The 20,567-nt window shown below is 62.7% G+C and overlaps 1 protein-coding gene across 2 annotated transcripts in view; it reads right to left on the minus strand.

Moving 5' to 3' along the window:
• HSPA12B (heat shock protein family A (Hsp70) member 12B) overlaps window positions 1-20,567 on the minus strand; it is a 51,987-nt gene that overhangs the window by 3,253 nt on the left and 28,167 nt on the right. For both annotated transcript variants that reach the window (XM_074992178.1, XM_074992179.1), the window contains exons 8-12: window positions 19,437-19,608; window positions 9,576-9,662; window positions 5,796-5,900; window positions 2,195-2,453; window positions 1,433-1,536 (exon numbers count right to left, since the gene is read on the minus strand). In XM_074992178.1, the coding sequence (XP_074848279.1) occupies window positions 1,433-1,536; window positions 2,195-2,453; window positions 5,796-5,900; window positions 9,576-9,662; window positions 19,437-19,608 (727 nt within the window). The remainder of the gene's footprint in view (window positions 1-1,432; window positions 1,537-2,194; window positions 2,454-5,795; window positions 5,901-9,575; window positions 9,663-19,436; window positions 19,609-20,567) is intronic.

Consider the following 20,567-nt stretch of genomic DNA (forward strand, 5'->3'; position numbering starts at 1 on the left):
GCCCCCCTGGACTGCTGGGAAGTTATCCCTGGAGGCAAGGCCTGCGGTGAGGCAGGGTTGCTCTGTGCTTCAGTTTCCCCTGTCCCGTGGGGATAAGAGCTCTGCCCCTCCCAGCCAAACCCCTTGGGATGCTGTTGGTGAGGTGAGATGAGCAGCTAGGTGCAGACTCTGGGGGAGAGGGGCCAGGAACTGTAAGCAGCAGCATGCCGTGAGCAGAGGGGGAGAAAATGCCCACCCCCTCCAGCGGAGTTTAGCTCGGGTTGGGGAGGGGGCACGAAGGCTCAGGTGATTCTGGGTGGCAGAAGCATAAGAACAGCTGGACTGGGGCAGAGCCATGGGCCAGCCAGCCCCACACTGTCTTCTAGCGGGGTGGTGCCAGGTGCTTCTGAGGAATGAACAGAACTGGGCCAGGAGCAAGCGACCTGTCCTGTCAGCCAGTCCCAGCGTGGCGTTGGGTCCCTGACTCTCCTAGCTAACAGCCAGCAGTGGGCCTGTCCTCCAGGAACTTCCCTGGGTCTCTGTGAACCCCTTCTACTTCTGACCCTCCTGCCGGCCCCTGGCAGGGAGTCCCACGGGTTGTGCAGCGTGTGGAGAGAGACTGCCACACGTGGCTTTTAAATGTGTAGTACCCAGAAGCATTGAGAGTTCAGCTGGGGTGAGAGGAGTCTCTGCTCTAGAGCCTCAGCTGAGAGCCAGCTGGCCTTTAGCTCATGTGGCAGAGTGCAGGGCTTTAGACCTTATGGGACTAGTCGCAAGCTGCGTGTAGGGGTAACGTCTGTAGAACTGGTGGAGGTGGGGGGTGGACCAGTGCCCAGTATTGGTAGGAAGGATGGGGTGGGACCTACACTGTCTGGGCATCTTCCAGCCAGTGGCAGATTTCACCTCTCCCCTGTGAGGCAGGTATAGTAGAGGTGGGGAAACTGAGGCAAAGGGTGCTAAGTGAGTGGCCCAAGGTCACCCAGGCAGTCTGTGGCAGACCAGGGGAGGGACCCTGGTCTCCTGCCTCCCAGCCCACTTCCTGAGCGTGGGGGCAGCTCATCCCCCACCTGCTCTGCCAGGGCCCTGGTGCCAGCCTCTGCCCTGCCAACGTGGGAGCTGGGGAACCAGGGGCTCATGTCTCTGGCCTAGGCCAGCTGTCTCCCACGTGCTCCCTCAAGCCAACGGCTGCACACACCGGACAGCACGGTGCTGGGCCAGGCCGACCCACCTCTGGCAAGGGGGCCATGCCGTGTGCCCATGGCAGGAGCCCAGCAGGGGCTGCTGGCGTGTGGACACTGCAGGGCAGGGGAGCCTGGAAGGAAGGACCCCAGCTCTGCCCCTTGCTCAGTAGTGAGGTGGTTCCTGTCCCCCTAGGCTGGGCCGGGCCCCACGGCGAGGGAGGTGGCAGGGTTGGAGGCTCCTGAGCCAGCCGGGTTCGGTCGCTCACACCTACCGATGTGCCGGATGATCTGGCTGACGGTCGGCTGGAAGAGGTCGCTCATGGCCTCCGCCGACATCCGCAGCATCCCCTGCGAGGACCACTTCACCAAGTTCACGCTGGGGGCACACGAGTGCAGAGGGTGACTGTCTGGGGGCTCCCTGGGCAGGCCCAGCTCACCAGCCTCACACCTACCACAGAGCAACAGGGAGGGGCCCGCATCCGCTCCCACTGTGGCATGGGGTGTCCTGCCCCATCCCCTTCCACACCAGGGGCCACCAGCACCGTGTAGGCCACAAGAGAGCCTGCCCCCTAAGAACCCCGGATCAGACCCCTGCACAGCCCCTCAGCTCAGGGCTGCCTGTCGTCTCCCGCCTGTGCCCCCCTCAGCGCCAGCTCTGATCTGCCACCTTCTGCGGCCTCTGGCTGTGGGGGTCCTGCCCCCCATGTGGGACAGCCTCTGCACCCTGCCCCATCCCTCGCCACGCCCACCCTTGTGCTCACAACAAGCCAGGGGCAGGGGGGCAGGAAAGGTAAATCCCCTGCAAATGCCTGGCCACCCTAACGCCCTGGGCGCTGATTCACCAGGACAGGCTGGCTCTGCGCTTAAGGCCCGTGGCATGCAGGGCCCCCTAATTATGGTGAAGGGAGCAGCTCCAGCAGGAGGTAGCAGTAGTAGGCTGGTCTCTTCCTTGTGACCTCGCCTCGGGGGGGCGTGACAGCTGATCCCTCCTCCCCACACACCCGGGGGAGGTATGCGGTCAGCACCGCAGTCACCTGCTCCGCTTGAGCGCGGTCTCCACGTTCTGGCCCCGGTGGCGGCGGTAGAAGTCGATGAAGGAGAAGGGCAGTGAGACGTTGAGGGGGTTGGCGCGGAAGGGCGCCGCGGCTCGCTTGCGGGCCTCAAAGGCAATGGTCAGGTCCACCCAGGCGGCCGGGCGCTTGGCCTTGAAGGTGGCGATGAAATCCTCCCCGAAGATCTGGCCCAGCAGCGCCTCGAAGGCCAGGTCCACCCCCACCGCCCCGTAGGGGCCGCCTGCAAGGCAGAGCCACGGCCGGGTCACCGGCAGAGCCACGGCGGGGTTATGGGGCACCGGCAGAGCCATGGCAGGGTTACAGAGCGCCGGCAGAGCCACGGCAGGGTTACAGAGCGCTGGCAGAGCTAGGGCAGGGTCATGGGGGGATCAGCAAAGCCATGGCAGGGTTATGGGGCGCTGGCAGAGCTAGGGAAGAGTTATGGGGTCCCGGCAGAGCCACGGCAGGGTTACGGGGCTTTGGCAGAGCTAGGGCCGATCGGGGGCACCGACAGACCTAGGGTAGGGTCACGGGGTGTCAGCAGAGCCACAGGAGGGTCCCAGGGCACCGCAGAGCCTGGGCAGGTGCAGGGGGCTCTGGCAGAGCCAGGGTGGGGTCACAGGGCTGTGCTCAGGGTAGGGGCAGATCCCAGGGAGTGATGGGGTGGGGTGGGGCTCCCCAGTGGGGGGCTGAGCTTGTCTGGGTGAAGGCATTGTCCATGCGGGGGAGCGAGGCCTTAACAGCGCTGGGGGAGCCGGGGCTGACCGAGCTTCACCTCCTCTGCCCCTGCCAAGCTCTGCCCGTTCCGACGTACGGCCTACCTGGTCCTGCCCTGCCGGTGCCCCTCACTCCTGACCCGCAGCCCTGGGCTCCCCACTAGCACCACGAGGCAGAGGAGCCCGAGGTGGTGCCTGGTTCGTCCCAGGGACACGAGATCATTGCCCGGCTGGTGGGCTCCAGGCACCCTCCATCCATCCAGTTCCCAGCTGCCTGTGGCTTCGGGGGCACCTGGGTGGGCAAGCGCTGCCCAGGGCTGGGCAAGGCAGCCTGCGGGCCCCTCTGCCTGCGCCCCCGCTGAGGGGTGGCAGCCCATTCGCTCTCAGGGCGCCACGGGCCACTGTCCTGGGGTGTGGGGGGCCCAGGGCCCTGCCCATCAGACCCCTGTGGGCAACTCTGCCCAGCCCGGGCCCAGGGCTGCTGTGGCTCAGTACATGGGCTGCTAGTCTGGCTCAGTGGGTTCCCAGGCCTGTGCTCAAGTGCCCCGTCCCTGCCCACGCTGGACACCTCCCCAGGCCCCCCCATGGGGCCTCCCCCCCCAGGCAGCGCCCTGCAGGCGGCCAGCCACCCACTGGAGTCTGGTCACAAGGCCCATGCTGCTGGGCTTGGCTGGCGGGAGCTGTATGTGCGGCTGCTCCTGCCCAGCCCAGAACCCAGCCCAGCGACGCCTCTCCCCAGGCCTGGCCCCAGAGCCCAGTGCCAGGCGATGCAGGGTACCAACGATGAGAGCAGGGGGCCGGCAGCCCTGCCCCGTTCCCCACCCTGCCGCAGGACGGGCCCTGCCACCAGGTGAGCCAGGCCGCCGCGCTCTGCATGGCCGTGACCATGGCCAGGACGTGCTGCCCCATCACCCTGTTAGCTCAGCCCTTCTCCCCACCCCTGCGCAAACAGCAGCCACTTATCCCCCCAGCCCCAGCTCTCAGCGATGGGTCAGCACCATCGCGCACCACCACGCTGGTGGGGAAACTGAGGCAGCGGGTGGCCCTCTCCAGCACAGTCGGCACAGGGCCGGGGTCCAAGGCAGCAGCTCCCCACGGCACACTCCGTGCCCAGCCTGATGGCCTCTGGCTCGGGCAGGGTGGCCCCAGTGCAGCACGTGTCCAGAGCACAGCGCCGGCTCAGCCAGGGGCGGATTGTGCCCTGGTGGCAGCGTTCTCTGGAGGGGCAAAGGGAATTCAGCCGGCGCTGGTACGGCCGGTTACGCGCCTGCACTGCAGCAGCCGGGGCTGGAACCAGCCAAAGCACCAGCAGATGGAGCTCAAACCTAGGTGGCCTCATTGCCGGCCTTGGGAGCCTGGGTAACACCCAGGGCTTGGCTGGAGCCTGTGTGGGGCTGGGACCCCCAACCACCCCAGCTGCTTGCAGGCCGTGAAGCTGCTCAGGACTCCCACCCCCAAGCAGGCGCGACGGTGCACGTCCTCCCCCAACGCCCCAGCTCCGGGGGTCGGTGGCCTCCCTTCGCTGCACAGAGCCCCTCTGCATTCCTAACCCGGGGGGTGTCTGCAGGACCCAGCTCTGCCCTGCACACAGTGGTGCCAAAGGGCTGCACGGCCCTGGGGCACTGCCAGGCATCGGCAGGGCTGCCCCGGGCAGGACCACAGCAGCCCCAGCCAACCCTGCAGCTGCCCTGCTAGAGGTGGTACCCTGCAGTGCCAGCACCCAGCTCTGCGCTGCACCAAGCCGGGGGGCCAGGCCCAGCATCCCCACTCCCCACGCCAGGCGGGGGCACTGGGCCGAGCGGACTCCTGGGGCAGTGCCCACTGCCGGCCGTGAGGCACCCGCCTGGCCTGGGAGGCAAAACGCGAGCCAGGCTCCCGCAGGGCCAAGAGCCCTGCCCCTAATGCCCCGCAGGCGGGGGCTGAGGTGGGCGTCAGCCAGGCCTGTTGCTCACAGGGGGCCGGGAGGAGGCCTGGTGTGGGCACAGCCATGTGCCAGCCAGTGGCTTACCCATCTGTGGCTGGGGCCCAGCACCCTGGGGGACAGGACGCAGCACGGAGACACGTGGGACCAATCCTGCCCGAGCCCCTGGGGGCAGCACTGGGCTGCAGTAGCCACGGCTGCTCGGAGCTCCCATCACCTCAACCTACCCGGGCCTGCGGCGTAGCCCCAGCTGTGGCCATTGCAGCCCCCCACCCCTAGGCACATCCCAGCCCTCTCCAGCCCCACCCTGCACCCCGACCCAGCGGCCGCAGCTGGCCCAAGGGGAGCCAGCCAGAGACCAGGCAGGACCAGCGCCCTGGCCCCCATGGCAGGGAATTGCAGGAAGATGTGTCCCAGCTTGGCCCAGCAATGCCCTGCACCCCCGGCATCAATCCCAGCCCTCTGACCTGGAGGGATCCCTGCCCAGCCCCAGCAGCCCCAGCCCGCCAGGCAGTCGGCTTGGGGCCATTGCGGTGCTCTGCCCCAGCCCGGCCATGGCCCAGCGCCTGCCTTGCTCTCCCCACCCCCGTGCAGCTAAGGACGGAGCTCAAATCCTCCCCAGAACACACTGGGCTGGGGGGCCTTCCTGACCCCGGCCTGCAGCTGCCTGAAGCCCTGAAGCATGAGCTTTGGGAACCCAGCTCCCTGCCCAGCAGTGAGTCCCAGGGCCTCCGCCCCTGCCCAGCTGCATCGCCCACACCACCAGCCGGGCCCTTCCCGCCCCGACTCAGGCGCCGTCACACCCCTCTCGAGACGCCTGCGCCCTGAGGCCTCAGGCAGCACGCATGGGGACGTCGGCTAGCTGGGGCTTGGCGGGGGGAGAGGGGCCTTTGGGAGCTGCCCCAGAGGCTGAGGGTGGGCACTGGCTCACAGCAGCGCAGCCCACCTGAGGCTTTGTAGAGCTCTTTGAGGGTCCCTTGCGGCTGCTCGATCTGGTGGACGGTCAGATCCACTGTCCCGCCGCCGCAGTCGGCCACGATGTAACGGTCACCTGGAAGACAGGAGCAGCCTCCTGCAGCGCCCATGGCCGATGGCACCAGCCGTGCAGCCGGCCAGCCCCCCCCCCCCGCCCCCCGGCGGCCTGAGGCCCAGCCCAGTGGCACAGGAGAGCCATACAGGTGTGCAGGCCGGGTCCTGAGCCCCTGGCCCTTCCCTTCAGCCCAGTGACATGGGGGGCCTGTGCCCCACCCACACCCCCTGCCCGGCCGCGGCGTCACCAAGGGGCCAGGTGCGAAGGGCTGAGGGCAGAGCAGGGCAGGTGCTGCTGGGCACAGCCCCGGAGTAGCGCAGGCGACACTAACAAGGCGCCGGCTCACGGTTTCCATCCCGGGCGGAATAAATTTTGTCGTTTGCACCGAGGCCCACGCAGCCATGCACGGCCACGGACACACGCGCTGGGGGGGGGGGGCGCTCTGCTGGCAGCTGCCTCTCTCCTGTGCCGCCGCGCCAACGCTCCCTGAGTGGCGCCTGCAGGAGCTCCTATCCCTTTGCCCACCCCCACGTGCCCCGGGCAAAGCACCTGCAGCGGGTGGGTGCAGCAGCCGCCTGCGTTGCCTCGGCCTCCTGCTTGGCACCCGCCAGGTGCAGCTGGCTGCTGCGCCAGGGCCGATCCTGTGACCCTTACCCGATGGGCCTGAGCCTTCCCCTCCCTGCCAGCAGCGAGACGCCAGTGCAACCAAGCCAGCCCCCCGACCCCCTCTTCCCGCGCGCCATTCCCAGCCTGCCCCGGGGCCCCAGCGGGGCTGCACTGGGGTTTGCAGGGATCCTGGGCCTTGCTGAATGGGGGTGGGGGTCTGTGACACACAAGCTAGTGACCTCCCCCCACTGACTCCGGCCACTGAAAACACCCGCCCCCCGGGCTCCAGGGCAGGGGCAGCCAAACCTCCCTCCTGGCTGATGTCCTGCCCTGCAAGCCAGCCTCTGTGCAGCAAGGAGCCACTTCCCGCCAGCAGCCAGCTGCCCTCCGCCTTTCCTGCCAGCGTCTTCCCGAGCAGGGCCGGAGCTAACCCCGTGCACGGCGCCAGGCCCAGGACACCAGCCCCTGCAACCTGCCAGCAGCAAGGGGCTGCAGGGAGTAGGCTCCAGGGGGAGGGGTAGGGCTGGTATGTGCCCTGGGTAACCTGGGGCCAGGCCCGCCTCCTTCGGCCCTGCCTGGAGCCCAGGCCGGCTGCAGCTGGGCTAGCGGCCAGACTTGCAGCGAGGTGCTGAGGGAGCAGGTGCCTGGGAGCCCCCCGATCCCGGCTGGTGCAGCTGACAACCTCCCCGGCAGGGCCCCGGTCCTGGGCTCACCAACGCCAGCCACATGACTGCCATTGGTCACCACGCCAGTGGCCCGTCGGCTCAGGGCCCCAGCGCCCCCCATTCCTTGGAGGTCCCAGCAGCAGGGGCTGGGCGCATCCCACTACTGACACCCGGGCCAGCCGCTGGCCTCCGCGTCGCTAATCAGGCCATTAGTGAGGCCCTTCGGGGGCACTGGCATCGGCAATGTTGAGCCTTCCTCAGTAACTAACCGCGACTGGTTGCCCTGCTCCCGCCGGTGGGTGCCGCGCAGGGTCCTGGCTCAGGGGCAGTAGGGCCTGGTAAGTACACAGGCCCTAGGGATAAAGGGACAGCAGTGCCTGCCTGGAGCTCCGGCCATCAGCCCGGGCTGTTCCCAGGCGTTCGACTGCAGGCCTAGCAATGGGATCTTGCCTGCTGGCCCCCAGCCAGGCACGCCTTGACCCTGTGCCTCAGTGTCTCCATCTGTGAAAGGGGCTAACACCGCTGCCCTTGCAGCTGCTTGCTGGTGGCTGTGCGTAAGGGATCTGGTGCCAAGTTTTGTGTGTGTGTGTGTGTGTGTGTGAGTGAGCACGCGTGCATGCGCGCGGGGGTTGCAGCGGAGAAGAGACGGGAGCGGGCACAGAGCACGGAGCTGCTTTCTTCCAGCGGCCAGCTGCAGAACAGCCAGTGGCTCTCTCCTGCTCTGCTCCAGCCTTGTGCCATCACACAGGGTCACCCCTCGTCCCGGGCCCTGCCCGCCAGGAAGGAACTACTGACCCCCTGCCCTGCAGGCCATGCCAGGTGCTGGTGCTTACTGACCGGGGGACCTCCTGGCTGTGCCAGTGAGAGGAGCCCCTGCCCCAGCCTTCTCCCAGGCCCATGATCACCCCACGGCACTGGATCTGCAGGGGCCACATGGCGGGTGTGTTGGCTATGGGACAGCCAGCTCCCTTGCTAGGTGTAGCACAAAGCTGGCACCCGGCCTGGGCAGGCACCCGCTTGCCTTGCTTAGCTGCAGCTTTACGATCAGCAGCGTTGGGTGGGCGAGTGGCGTGAGCCAGGCCGACCGGGGGGGGCGGTTCTGTGTAACGCCCAGGGGTTCCTCGTGAGAAGTCTTGTGGTGGCTGGCCGGGCTCCCCTCCTGGGAGGGAAAGTGGTTCCCAACCCCCTTCCTTTGCCCCCCTGTGCCCACCGGCAAGCTGGGAAGCTGCAGAGTCAGGGCAGGTCGGCCCCCAGGCTGCTGCCTGCAGCTTTCCGGCCTCTGGTGCTGGCCCAGCTGGAGGCTGGCTGCCCTGAGCCAGGACGCTCCCCTGTCCCTGGAAGGGCTGGGGCTGGGGCCGGCTGGCAGCCCTGGTGAATGGGGCTCTGTCTACCCACAGGGCAGGCACAGCCTGGCAGCAGCTGGGCACACTCCTCTCAGCCGGGGAAGGCTACAACCGGCCTGGGCCAGGCTCACTGCTGCAGCCCCGGCTCTGGGACCCTCCAGCCGCACAGGGCCCAGCTGGGAGTCCAGCCATGATGAAAGAGCCAGGCTGGCCGTGGGGGTCTAGCTACCCACCGGCGGCTGCAGCCCAGTCCCAGAGCCATGGGATGTCCCAGTGCTGCCAGTGGCAGCGCCGGAAAGTCACACCCTGGCTTGCCAGCAGAGCTGGGGGAAGTCCCCCACAAAGTTACTTGAGTAAAAGGGCAGCTGTTTGGGTTGAGGGCAGGTGTACTTAAGTACAAGTTACTGGTGGCCCCTCTGGAAAAACTACTTGAGTAAAAGTACACACCCCCATGGTGATATTGTACTCAAGCACCCAGCTGTGAAAGCAGCTGCACTTTTAGCTAGGTAACTTTGGGGTACTTTTCCCACCTCTGCTTGCCAGGCACTGACAGCTGCAGTGTCCCCCCACTGGGTTGCTCGGCCTGGTTCACCTCACAAGGCCTTGCGTGGGCCGAGCATGACGGCTTCATCTCTGTGCAGCCCTGAGCACTGGGGACAGGAGGCTCTGGTGGCTGCGGGGAGGGGCTGGTCTAAGAGGTGGAGATTGCAGGGCAATTTCCTCCCCTGCCACAGACTCCTTATGTGACCTTGGGCCTGTCACTTCGCTGCTCCATGCCTCAGTTTCTCCAGTTGTGCCCTGGGGATGAGTGCATGGCCCTGCTCACAGAGATGTGTGACAGTAACACCAGTGAAGCCTGGGAGGTGCTCGGGCTGTGTGAACCCCTTAGCCGGTGAGCCAGCTGTTAGTTACCAGCACTGTTCACTCCTGTGGCGGGGGGGTGTTTGCGGCTGTTGGACCAGGGTGCAGAGGCCCCGCTCTCCGCAGATGGCGAGGCCCTAGCCTGGCCCCGAGGCGGTGGGCTCTGCTTTTGGCTGTTTACCTGCCCACCTACCCGTTCCTGCGCAACCAGCCCTTCCTACCTGCCTGCATTTCAGACCACAGCTCGCCTACCCCCGACTCCACCAGGAAGGTCCTGCTGTGCCTGGACCGCCGGAGCTGCTCTCGGGCTGCAGGGAGAAAGCAGACGGAGGGGGTGAGGGGTCACAGGGCAGCTGCAGGCCAGACTAGCTGCATGGAGGGCTGACCTCGACTGCGCATCGCACCACCTCCAGTGACACGCCGGCAGCTACGAACTCAAGGCCCCCCCTCCGGGCGGTTCTCGTGGAGCCCAGGCTCAGCACCTCTGCCACTGCTGACTTTGGGCCCCAGCACTGATCTGGATAAGGCCTGCGCCTGCTCCCAGAGGAGCCGAAGGTGGCTCAGGCCCTGGCCCATGGCTGCCTGCCCTTCAGTCGAGGGAGCGTGGCTGAGGGCGGCTGGGCAGCAGGGCTCGGTGGGGTGAACCCATCGGAGCAGTGCTGGGGTCGAAGCCCGGCTGGGCCAGCAGAAGGGCTGAGTCAAGCCCAAGGGGCATCAACTACTCGGGGGACCCCAGCACTGGCCGGGTGGCGGAGCGGTGGGCTGACAGAGCCGGGAAGGGACCCCTAAGCCTGGAGTAGCGGGGGGTCAACGTTCTTGCTAAACTTTCCCACCCGTGACAAGTATCAGAGAGGCAGGCGTGTTACTCTGTACACTCGTCCCTCGCTATCTGGGCACAACTGCTTCCCAAATAGCTGCTCGTCGGCGACAACTCCGAAGAGGGACATTAAATTCCCGTTACAATACATGTAAACGTCTCTGACTGGTTCCCAGTGCTCCCAGCTCAGCCAAGCAATGGCAGCAGGTGGTGCTGCTTTGGAAAAGTGAGTGAACCTTGGGGGGGCAGGGGTGGTTGCGGAGGGTTAAAGGCTGGGGGCTGTTTGGGCCCATGGGAGGGAGGGTTAAAACCTGCAGGCGGCTCCGGTGGCGGAGGTGGTGGTTTGTTCCTCCGAGCTGCAGCAGAGGTATGGGAGGTGGGGTGGGGACGTGAAGCGGGCAGGGTGGTTCGGAAGGGGACAAGGTGGGTGTTGGGAGCAGGCTGGGGGGGATGCCTGGGGAGCTGTGGGGCGGGGGGATGTTGGAACCGGGCAGGGCGGGGGGATGCGCAGGGAGTTGCCGCAGGAGGAGTGTTGGGATCGGGCTGGGCGGGACTGAGGATCTCCCCGCGCCCCGGCCAGGGACCCCGCGGCCGGCTCGTATGAGCGGGGGAAGTTCACTCTGAGAGTGCCAGCGCTAAGCGTATGCATCCCTGGCTTGAGCGAGCACTCGTAACTAGAGGACTGGTCAAACGAGGGACGAGTGTATCTTCGAAAACAAGAAGTCCTGTGGCACCTTGGAGACTAGCAGATAGGTTGGAGCTGACGCTTCGTGAAGTGGGTCTTGGCCCACCAGAGCTCACGCTCAAAGTATCTGTTAGTCTCGAAGGCGCCACAGGGCTTCTTGTTTCCCATCCGTGCGCGCCGAGGCCTGTGCAAATACGCACAGCCCCAGAAACAAACCCCGGCTGGGCAGCCCTGGAATCTGCCTCGCAGCCGCACAAGCACCCAGCTTAGCGGGAACGCTGCTGGGGCGGGGGCCGGCTGAGGTAGAGGGGTGTCACAGAGCTGTCCGGGGGACCCCCGGGCTGCAATAATGGGGGGCTGGCCAGGGAGGGGCACTGGCAGAGAGCTGTGCAGGGGGGGACTTACATCTGGCCTGTAACTGATCCACTTTTATAGCCTCCTCCGACCATGGGCCACAGCCCGCAGCCCAGGACCCTGGGTGCTGTCAGGCCAGCGAGGCCGGAGCTGCCCGGCGCTGGTGTTGTCCGGAATCCAGAGATGCTGCTGCCCGCTCAGTCGGGTGGCGGGGCCACGGCTGGCGCCACCACGTCAGGGCTCCACGTTCCCAGCCTGTCGGGCTGGACTGGGAGGCAGCTCTTGGGTAGCGCTGGCACCACTTGGCCGACCCCTTCAGGAGGGAACAGCTGGGAGGGGCCGTGTGCTGTACATCCGCCCGCATTGTTCCAGAGCACCCACTGGCCTTACACGCAACCCAGGCCCCGTCCCTTCAGCCCCACAATGCAGCTGCCTCTGGGGCGGGGCACAGCGGCTGTTCCACAGCGCACAGCAACAATTCAAGGAAGGGGAGTTCCAGCCGGCCGGGCTGCAATGCCCAGCGCGCCATGGTGGTCTGCCAGGACAGCGGCGTGAACACCCTGCACAGGGCCTCGGAGCAGCACGGCGACTCTCGTGCCGGGCGGGAATGGTGGATGCAAACCAAGCCGGGGGCAGAGCACCCCCATGCAGCACCTCTCAGGGGTCCTGGCATTGCCCTGGCCCAGCAGGGACCAGCTGGTAGCTCCCTCTCCTCCCTGAGAGCTCAGCACCTGGGCAGGTCTCCTCCCCAGCACCCCGCAGAGGAGTGGCCAGGAAGGACCTTTGCTGTTTGGGGTGTAGCTGCGACTGGGCTGCACCCCGCTTACAGCTCCCGTCCCAGAGCCGCTGCCGGCGCCTGCTGCGTGCGTAATGTCCCACGCCACGCCTTGCCAGCAGCACCGCGATTCCCAGCTGTGCCGGCCTTTGGCTGGGATATCCGCCCCCCGCCCCAGAAAAAACACTTCCCGGGTTTTCACGCTGGCTACCCTGCCACCTTTCTCAGGTGGTAAATAGTACAGACCTGCAGTGGAGTCTAGCACAGTGAGTGGGGTGTAAGCAGCACTGCCCTCTGCTGCAGGGAATCAGCGCTGCTCAGCTGTGTGTCAGATCCCCTATACTTACTGATGATTCTCCTTCAGCTCGAGCCGTTTTAACCTGGGCTTTCAGAGCAAAGAGCCTAGGTTCTGCCCTTCAGGCATTATCAATGGCCAGGGTGTCAGCTGGGAAGCCTCCAGACAGGGATGTGCTATAAAGTTTTGTGGTGGGACCACCTTGGAAAACCACGTTTGACTGGGGAGCTGAAGGGGGTTGAAAGTTCAGGAGCTCTGAGTTTAGCGAGAGACCAGGCAGGATGAAAGCTAAGGCACAAGAGCGAAGGAGCCTTCCTTGGTTTCAAAGCAAAGAGGGAGACAGTTACAGCTGGATATTTAAGGACAGGAAAGTAAGGAGTGGGTTGGGGACCCCTGAGGCAGCCTGGAAGGAGCTCCAGAGAGCTTTTACAGCTGAGCGACCTGGAAGAACAGAGGGTTAGGATCAGGGGAGGTTCTAATTACTCAGATCTCGACTAGGAAAACAATGATCGCCCCGAGCTGGCCAGGTGTCTGGAGACACGACAGCAAGGCAGGCTATTTCCTTCTCTAACGCTGTTTGTCAAGCTGCCAGTTGGAGGCTCTCTGGAGAACAAGAACCAAGCCGAAGGAAGACAGGAGCCGGGAGAAGAGACGAGCTGGAGATTGTATGAGAGAGGGAAATCTTGCAGTACAGACACACCAGCGACCAGCTCTGGGACCTGAGACAAGCAGAACTGCTGTTCCGTGCTTCAGTTTTCCCAGTGGCTGGAAGAAGTTAATTCTGGTTGTTTGGATGGCCACCATGACCATAGGCTCTCACAAGGCCTGAACAGTCGGTCAGGATGATTGTTCCCATTTTAGCGCTCACATGAGGGGCTTAGCATGATCCCCATTCTCCTTAGGAAGCTGGAGCCCAGTATGATTAAGTGACTTGCCCAAGGCCATGCAAAGAATCAGAGGCAGAGCCCAGAACCAAAGCGAAGGCTCCCAAGTCCCAGGCCACCTCCACCACATGCAGGAAGAGACGCACCCCAATATGCTAACGTGCTTGCGTAGTCTGGCTGAGCCGCTGGACAAGAGGAGTGACAGATCTGATAGCTGGGGACAAACTCCTCCATCCAATGACACTCAGCTCAGGCTGGAGCCCATAAAGGGCACCTGCTCTGAAGCGCCAGCCATCCCCGGCTCCACGACAAAGAGGGCCTGGCCCTCCGCAGCAGGCCTGGCCCTCCATGCCAGCGTGGGCCAGTGCCCATGGGCTGAGCTCTCAGCGGGCGTCTGTGACTTGTGGGGTGGCCCAGCTCCTCCGAAGCATCTAGGTACCTGACTGCCCAACCAGCAGACGCGGCAGTGCAGGGAGGGAGTCCTTAGGGGGCCTGCAAGGCACAGCCAGACCCCGCGGCTCTCTCGGCATCAGTGCCGGTCTGACACAGCCTGTGCCACCGCCGGTGCCCAGGCAGGCCTGGCCGGGTCGCACGCGCAGCCGCCGGAGCAGCTGGGCTGTTTACGCACAGAGACGATGTAGCAGGAAAAGGACAGTGCACGGTCCCCCTCCTCGCAGGGCATCGTCTGCGGACATGGAGGGGCAGCCTCTAGGCGTGGGGAGACCGTGCTCTGCAGCCAAGCCAGCCCTCACCCTCACTGCTGGGCTGGCAGCCAGTCGGTGCTACAGACACTGACCACAAGCCTGGGGCTCAGGCCAGCACTCCCTGTGAGCTGAGCGCTGGGGCAACCCCCCCAGGAGAGATTTAAATGCCATCCAGCTGGCGAGCAGAGCACCCCCAGCTGCTCACAGCCGGCAGCAGCTGTTAACATGGTGGTCCACACCCACACATGCCTCGGTGCATATAACAAAATTTATCCTGCACATGGATGAGAAAATCAGAGCAGGGAGTGGCTGAGCCGGGCCAGCTCGGCCCATAACAGAACGCTCCCAGGGCCGTGATGTGTGTGCGGCCCCCACCCCTGCTGGCTGTGGGTCACTGGCCCATGGAGTGGCACGTCCACCACTCACAGAGGGAGGGGGTTTCTACAGCCCCAGCAAGAGCCAGCCGGCTTTTCACTCCTGCACTGCGCTCCAGAGAGCCCGGGTGTGGTTCTGCTGTCAGCGGATCTGCGCTTTACCGGCTCGCGTCTCTCGGCACACGAAACAGGCCGTGCGGGAGGCAGGTGGAAAGGGGGCATCTCCCCCATGTTCTCTGCCACACTGGGGGACGGGAGGAGTGCCCCAGACGGCTGAGTTCTGGGGGAAGGACACCGCCAGGCCTGAGGCCAGACCCGATTCTGTTCTCAGCTACTCAGGCCGGCGGTGGAATCAGGGCCGGATTCTGTTCCTGGTTCTCCTGGGGTAAATCCGGTGCCGCCCACTGACTGCAGCAGGGCTGGAGCCAGAGTCTGGCCTGTTACTCGCGCGTCAATCCGGACTTGCTGGCTGACTTCAGGGTGCGTCTCTAACGCTGCGCTGTCACCCCACGCCGGCAGTTGCATGGGGCAGGGCTGGCCAGCAGCCCCTGCAGAGCCAGGCACACTCCCGCTTGCTAGGCACTCAGACGCACGGCTCTGCCTGCCAACAGCCAGGAAGCCGGAGCCGACAGTGCCACCCAACTAACCCCGGGGAGGGTCAGTCCCAACACTGCCCTGCAATCAGCCCGGACATCTGCACTCTCTGGTGACCAGCCAGGGTCAAGCTGGCCCCTTCCGCCGACACAACCACAGCAAAGGCAGCTGGGCCGCCCCGGACTGACACGCAGCCTCCAGGCCAGGCAGGCCCTGGGCGAGGGATTCCTGTAACACACCAGGCGAGCGCTAGCTGAGCCCCTAATGCAGACCAGATGGGCTCCCCCCGCCTGCCAGCATGACCGGGCTCACTTTTTGTTTGCAGATGGGAACCCTCTGGCCCAGCCACAGCCAACACAGGAAACAGGGCTGGTTCTCGGCTAATTTCCCAGGGAGTCGCTCTGCTTTGGAGAGACGCCTTTGTCTGCTGCCGCAGGGGGCTACACACACACACACACACAGAGGCTATTCGTGCATGGGCTGCACACATGGGATGCACACAGCGGCTATACACACTTACACATGGGGCAGGTACATACAAACATACCCATGGGCTCCACACAGGCTACACATACACGGGCTATACACACACAGGCAACACCCACTCACAAACACAGGCTACACACACACACACACACACACACACACACACGGGCTACACACACAGAGCTGTGGTTTATGAACAACAGACCTGATCCTTGGCTGCTGCAGTCAGGGTGGGCACATGGCCATGTAGCACACAGATGTATTACACTCACACACATGTGTATAGAGATATAGCTAGACACACACACACACACACACACACACTGGCAATGGGTGACGGGAGGGATCACTTGACGGTTCCCTGTTCTGTTCAGTCCTCTGGGGCACCTGGCACTGGTCACTGTCAGCAGCCAGGACCCTGCGCTGGATGGACCTTTGGTCTGACCTGCTCTGTCTGTCTGATTCTCACACACACACACACACACACACAATTCGCAGCCACCCGGTGCGGTGCCTACCCAGGTCCCGTTCACACGGTGCTTCAGCACGAGTGGCCCCCTGGGCGCCACAGGGCTGCACTGTCTCACTGGCCCACTGCACCCCCCCCCAACACCCACCTTAGCATCCCCCCCGCCTCCCGCCAGAGGCTGGCACGCTCTGTCTCAGGGCCTGGCACTGCAGGCAGGGAGCTGCGCTAGCTCTGGGTTTGTACAGCACCTGACTCAATGGGCTTTTCTTCTCCGTTGGGAGCTGGGATAACTGAAACCCAAGAAAAGAGTGCTGGGTCTCCCACCACCAGAGCCAGTCAGACTGGTGGGGTGCCAGGAGGGGGAGTCTCTCTCCAGCCAATCCTGTGCACCTCTGGGGGGGGTAACATTTAGCCTCATCACCAGTGTAACACCAGCCAGTGACCCGCACCAGGGACCACTGCGCTCACCCAGCCTGACTCCAGTGTAACACTGGCCAGTGACCTGCACCAGGGACCACTGCGCTCACCCAGCCTGATTCTAGTGTAATACTGGCCAGTGACTGCACCAGGGACCACTGCACTCACCCAGCCTGACTTCAGTGTAATACTGCCCAGTGACCTGCCCTGAATTAATGCCTGGCTGAACTACAGATCGTTCAGAAAATCAGTCCAGTGTGATTTGACAGTTGCCAGCGACGGAGCACCCCCACCTGCGTGGTTGATAATCTGTTCCAGTGGTTAATTAGCCTCCCTGATACAACGGGTCAAAAATGGACCTCTCCTCCTAGAACAGCGCCCCACTGGCTGGGACAGGAAGTGGGACAGCTCCCAAAATCTGCAGGCTGGGGAGACAAGCCAGCCACCCCAGGGATAATGTCAGCTTGTTGGATGTTGTCTAAATGGGTTTAAAGCAATGGACTTAACCTGCAGCAAGGGAGGTTTAGGCTGGGCATTAGGAAAAACTTCCTAACTGTCAGGATGGTCAAACACTGGAATAAATTGCCCTGGGGGGTGGTTGTGGAATCACTGGAGATATTTATGGGCAGGTCAGACAGGCACCTGTCAGGGATGATGTAGACGGTGCTTGGTCCTGCTGTTAGAGCAGGGGGCTGAACTCGATGGCCTTGCGAGGTCCCTTCCAGTTCTAGTGTTCTGTGGGTCTATGTACCTCCTTGCTGCCTGAATCTGTCTCGCTTCAACTCCCACTGGGTCTCCTTAGACCTTTAGCTGTTAGACTGACCATCCCTATATGCTCATGCCTGCTTCCCATGCAGGTGCCTGCAGACTGTGATCAAATCACCTCGAAATGTCTCTTTACCAAACCAAACAGGTTTTGTTGCGTGCTCTAAGGCAGGTTTTCCACTCAACTGATCGTTCTCGTAGCTCTTCTTTGAACCTTTCCTAGTGACCAGCAGCCGCTCTGACGCGTGGGCACCAGACCTGGACACAAGAGTCCGGCAGTGGTCACAGCAGTACCCAATACAGAGAGCAAATAACCTTGCTGCTTCTCCTCACTGTTCTCTGCTTGGGCATCAAAGGACGACAGGAAAGCTTTCTGCCAGAGCAGCACACGGGGAGCTCACATTCAGGTCCCCTGCCCCTTGTTTTTTTCAGTCACAGTTTCCCGGGAGTAGAGCGGCCTCCTGTAATCAGGGCCTGCCTTCTTCTCCCCACATCTATGACTTTACACATGGCCGTATTACAGCGTACGCTCCTTCCTGGCTTCCAGTTTGCCACCCTGAACCAGATCACTGCCCTGTCCCAGTCATTACTCTCCCCCACATCTATCTCACCTGCAAACTTCAGCAGCAGTGACTTGATGTTTGCTTCCCACTCCCTGATAAACCCATGAAAAAGCGCAGGGGCAAGCACCACCCCCACTCGACCCGTGACCCCTCAGTGACGAGTCCCTGGTTGCCGTTACACAGAGAGCGAGCAGGCAGGTGATTTTGGGTTGTATCATTCAAGTTTCTCGATCACAATGCCCCATGGTACCAAATCTAGTGCCTTTAGTGCACTGCAACTTTCTGGCTCGGGGTGTGGAAAAGCACCTCCTCTCCGTGAGCAGCAGGAGAGAGCCTTACAGCACTACAGCATTAAACTCTGAAGTGCTGACAAAGCCTAATTCTGGCACAGCAGCACTCGCACATTTGTCAGCCAGACTAGTAATCTCACCACAAAGACATCAGATTAGATTGACAGAATCTGGTTTCCATGAGCACATATTGCCTACCATTAATTACATCACTCTCCTTTAACGCTCTATTAATCACGTCGCCTATGAGCCAGTCCACAGTTTTGGCTGGAATTGATGTCAGGCTGACAGGCCAACAATTACCGAGGTTATCATGTTCACCCTTTTCAAATACTGGCAAAACATGAGATTTCTTCCCGTGTCCTGGAAACCGTCCAGTGTTTCTGTGCTTTTTGAAACTCAGCATTAACGGACGAGCAAGCTTCTCAGCCAGCTCTTTTTAAACTCTTCAGTGCACATTATTTGGGCTAGGTGATTTAAAAATACCTAACTTAGGCAGATGCTATTTCAAATCATCTGGGGTTACTGTTAGATTGGAAACAATTTCATCATCATGTGCCATGATGTGTCCGACATTGTCAAGCCATCAAATGTAAGAGCAGAAAGAGCTGTCTGGCTAACAGACGGGCGCAGAGATGTGTCTTGGGAAAGCCCAAGGTGAGGAGAGCTCAGGTCTCCCCTTGGGCTTCCTGTGGGCTGCTAGAAGAGGTTTAGATGGGGGAAAGGGTTTGTTTGGGCCATCTGGAACTGGTCCAAGCAGAGAAGGAGCCGACAAGTGTGACTCAGAGAAGAGAAGAACACGCTTCCCCAGCTGGTGGGGCTTGGCCAAGTGGAGAGAGGCAGGCTGGGAAAGCCGCGTAGTGTTCTCTGAGAAGGAGCAACCAGCTCTGCCCAGGAGTCCCAGTCCAGCCGCTGCTCTTTGCAGCAGACAGACACTAAACGGCAGTTCTCACTCCTAGTCCTGCTGCGGCAGCGCAGAGGAAATGGCTGCGGAGGGGCACTGGGCTCTGACGTGTCACCGGAGCCGTTTGGAATGTAACAGTGATTTGTTCTGGTAGCGACCCAGAGGAAAGGCACGGGCGGGGATTTAAAGCACTGCTCCCCAGCACAAGCCAGCTGAAGAACAGGCTGGGTGCAGCAGATGGGAAGCAACCGGTGCCATGATCCAGGTGTGTTGAGCTGACGCCCCCATGGGGTCTGGGCAGGCTCATGACGTGTCTCACACTGCTCCATTGACACCCTCTGACCTCTGGCACCTTGTGTCGTGCCAGCTCCTGCCTACGCACCTTCTCCCGGACAGTTCAGACTCCTGCTGTCCCCGTCCTGGGACTTCTCCACAGCCCTGCTACCACCTCACAGCTCCAAGCTGCAGGATCCCCTGCTGCTCCCTGCCTGCCACATTCTGCCCAGTGCGACCCCACCAGGACCGCCAGCGTCTCCTTTTGGGGCCTGACTTGAGCAGGGTTGGTCAGCTGGACTCAGTTACACCACACACACACACACCGTTGGTGGGGCTGCGTCCAGCGAGCTAATTCCGCGTGGGGCTCACCCCCCCGCACAGCTGCACCCAGAGCCCCACGCAATGTGTGCATAACACAGCGGGTGCTTACCCTGCCGGAAGCTGGAGTCGACGGAGAGCTCCGGTGCAAGGCCATTGGCTAGAGGTTTGCAGCTCAGGTCAATCAGCTGATGGAGGCGGAGCTTCCTGCAGTAGATGGAGGCTGCTTCTGGCTCCAGCGCAATGAGCAGCTGCTCTGGATTCTCAGGGGAAACCAAGCCAGCCTGTGGAGCAGCAGGAGGCAAGGGACAGGCTGAATAAGGGGGTCTTGCTGCCAGCAGAGACGACGGGCTTGGTTATCTGACCATGGGGAGCCCAGAACCCTCCTGCTTTCCTGAGGTGTTCCCTTCCCCTCCCTTCTGCGTGGGCCCCAGCTGATGTCGCCTACCCTACTGTGGGTTCCATAGCCCATCACTGACCTCTGGAACTCACTGCTGCAGGACCAGCGTGAGGACAAAGCAGATCAGCTAGGGAGTTACTCCTTTCACTCTAATAGAAGCCCATGCTGTAAGGACCATGGAAATCACCCGACTAGACCAGGCCAGGATCTCTGACACGCAGCACTAGCTGCTTCGGGGGACAGGGCAGGAGCCCCACAGCAGGCAAATGTGGGGGAATCTGCCCCACGAGGGTCTAACTCCTAGACAGAGGCTAAAGCCCTGAAGATGGAGGCTTTAAGCCCCTTCCAGTTCAGCATGCCCAAGCAGTGCTGCTGGTCCCGGCTGATCCTGCGCTGGCCTGGGGCGGGAATACAGTTTTAGGCATACTGGGTGGGCTTTACACCTTCTCTTGCTCTTGGCTGCCTGGGGAGACAGGACTCTGCAGGTTGCCATGTGAGATACACTGTGCACAGGCTGCTAGCTGGGGCATGCTGTGGGGCAGGCCTTGTGGATGGGCTGGTAGGGGACTGCCCAGCCACTGGGGAAGTAGGCAGTCGCTGTAGGGGAGGCCCAGGGTTCCTTCTAATTGTTTCCATCCATGGGTGAAATAAATTTTATTATGTGCACCAGGGCATATGCGACTGTGCACCACCAGTAGAAAAACAGGCGGCTGGCTGTGGGCTCTGCTAATCAGCTGGGCGGCCCCTGAATCTCTCCTGGGCGGCTGCCCAAGCCTCAGCTCACAGGGAACATCGGGCAGGCCCCCAAGGCCAGCATCCTGTTGAGTGCTGTGGGGCGGTCCA

The sequence above is a fragment of the Carettochelys insculpta genome, chromosome 4, assembly GCF_033958435.1.
Source record: "Carettochelys insculpta isolate YL-2023 chromosome 4, ASM3395843v1, whole genome shotgun sequence".
Taxonomy (NCBI): Eukaryota; Metazoa; Chordata; order Testudines; family Carettochelyidae; genus Carettochelys; species Carettochelys insculpta.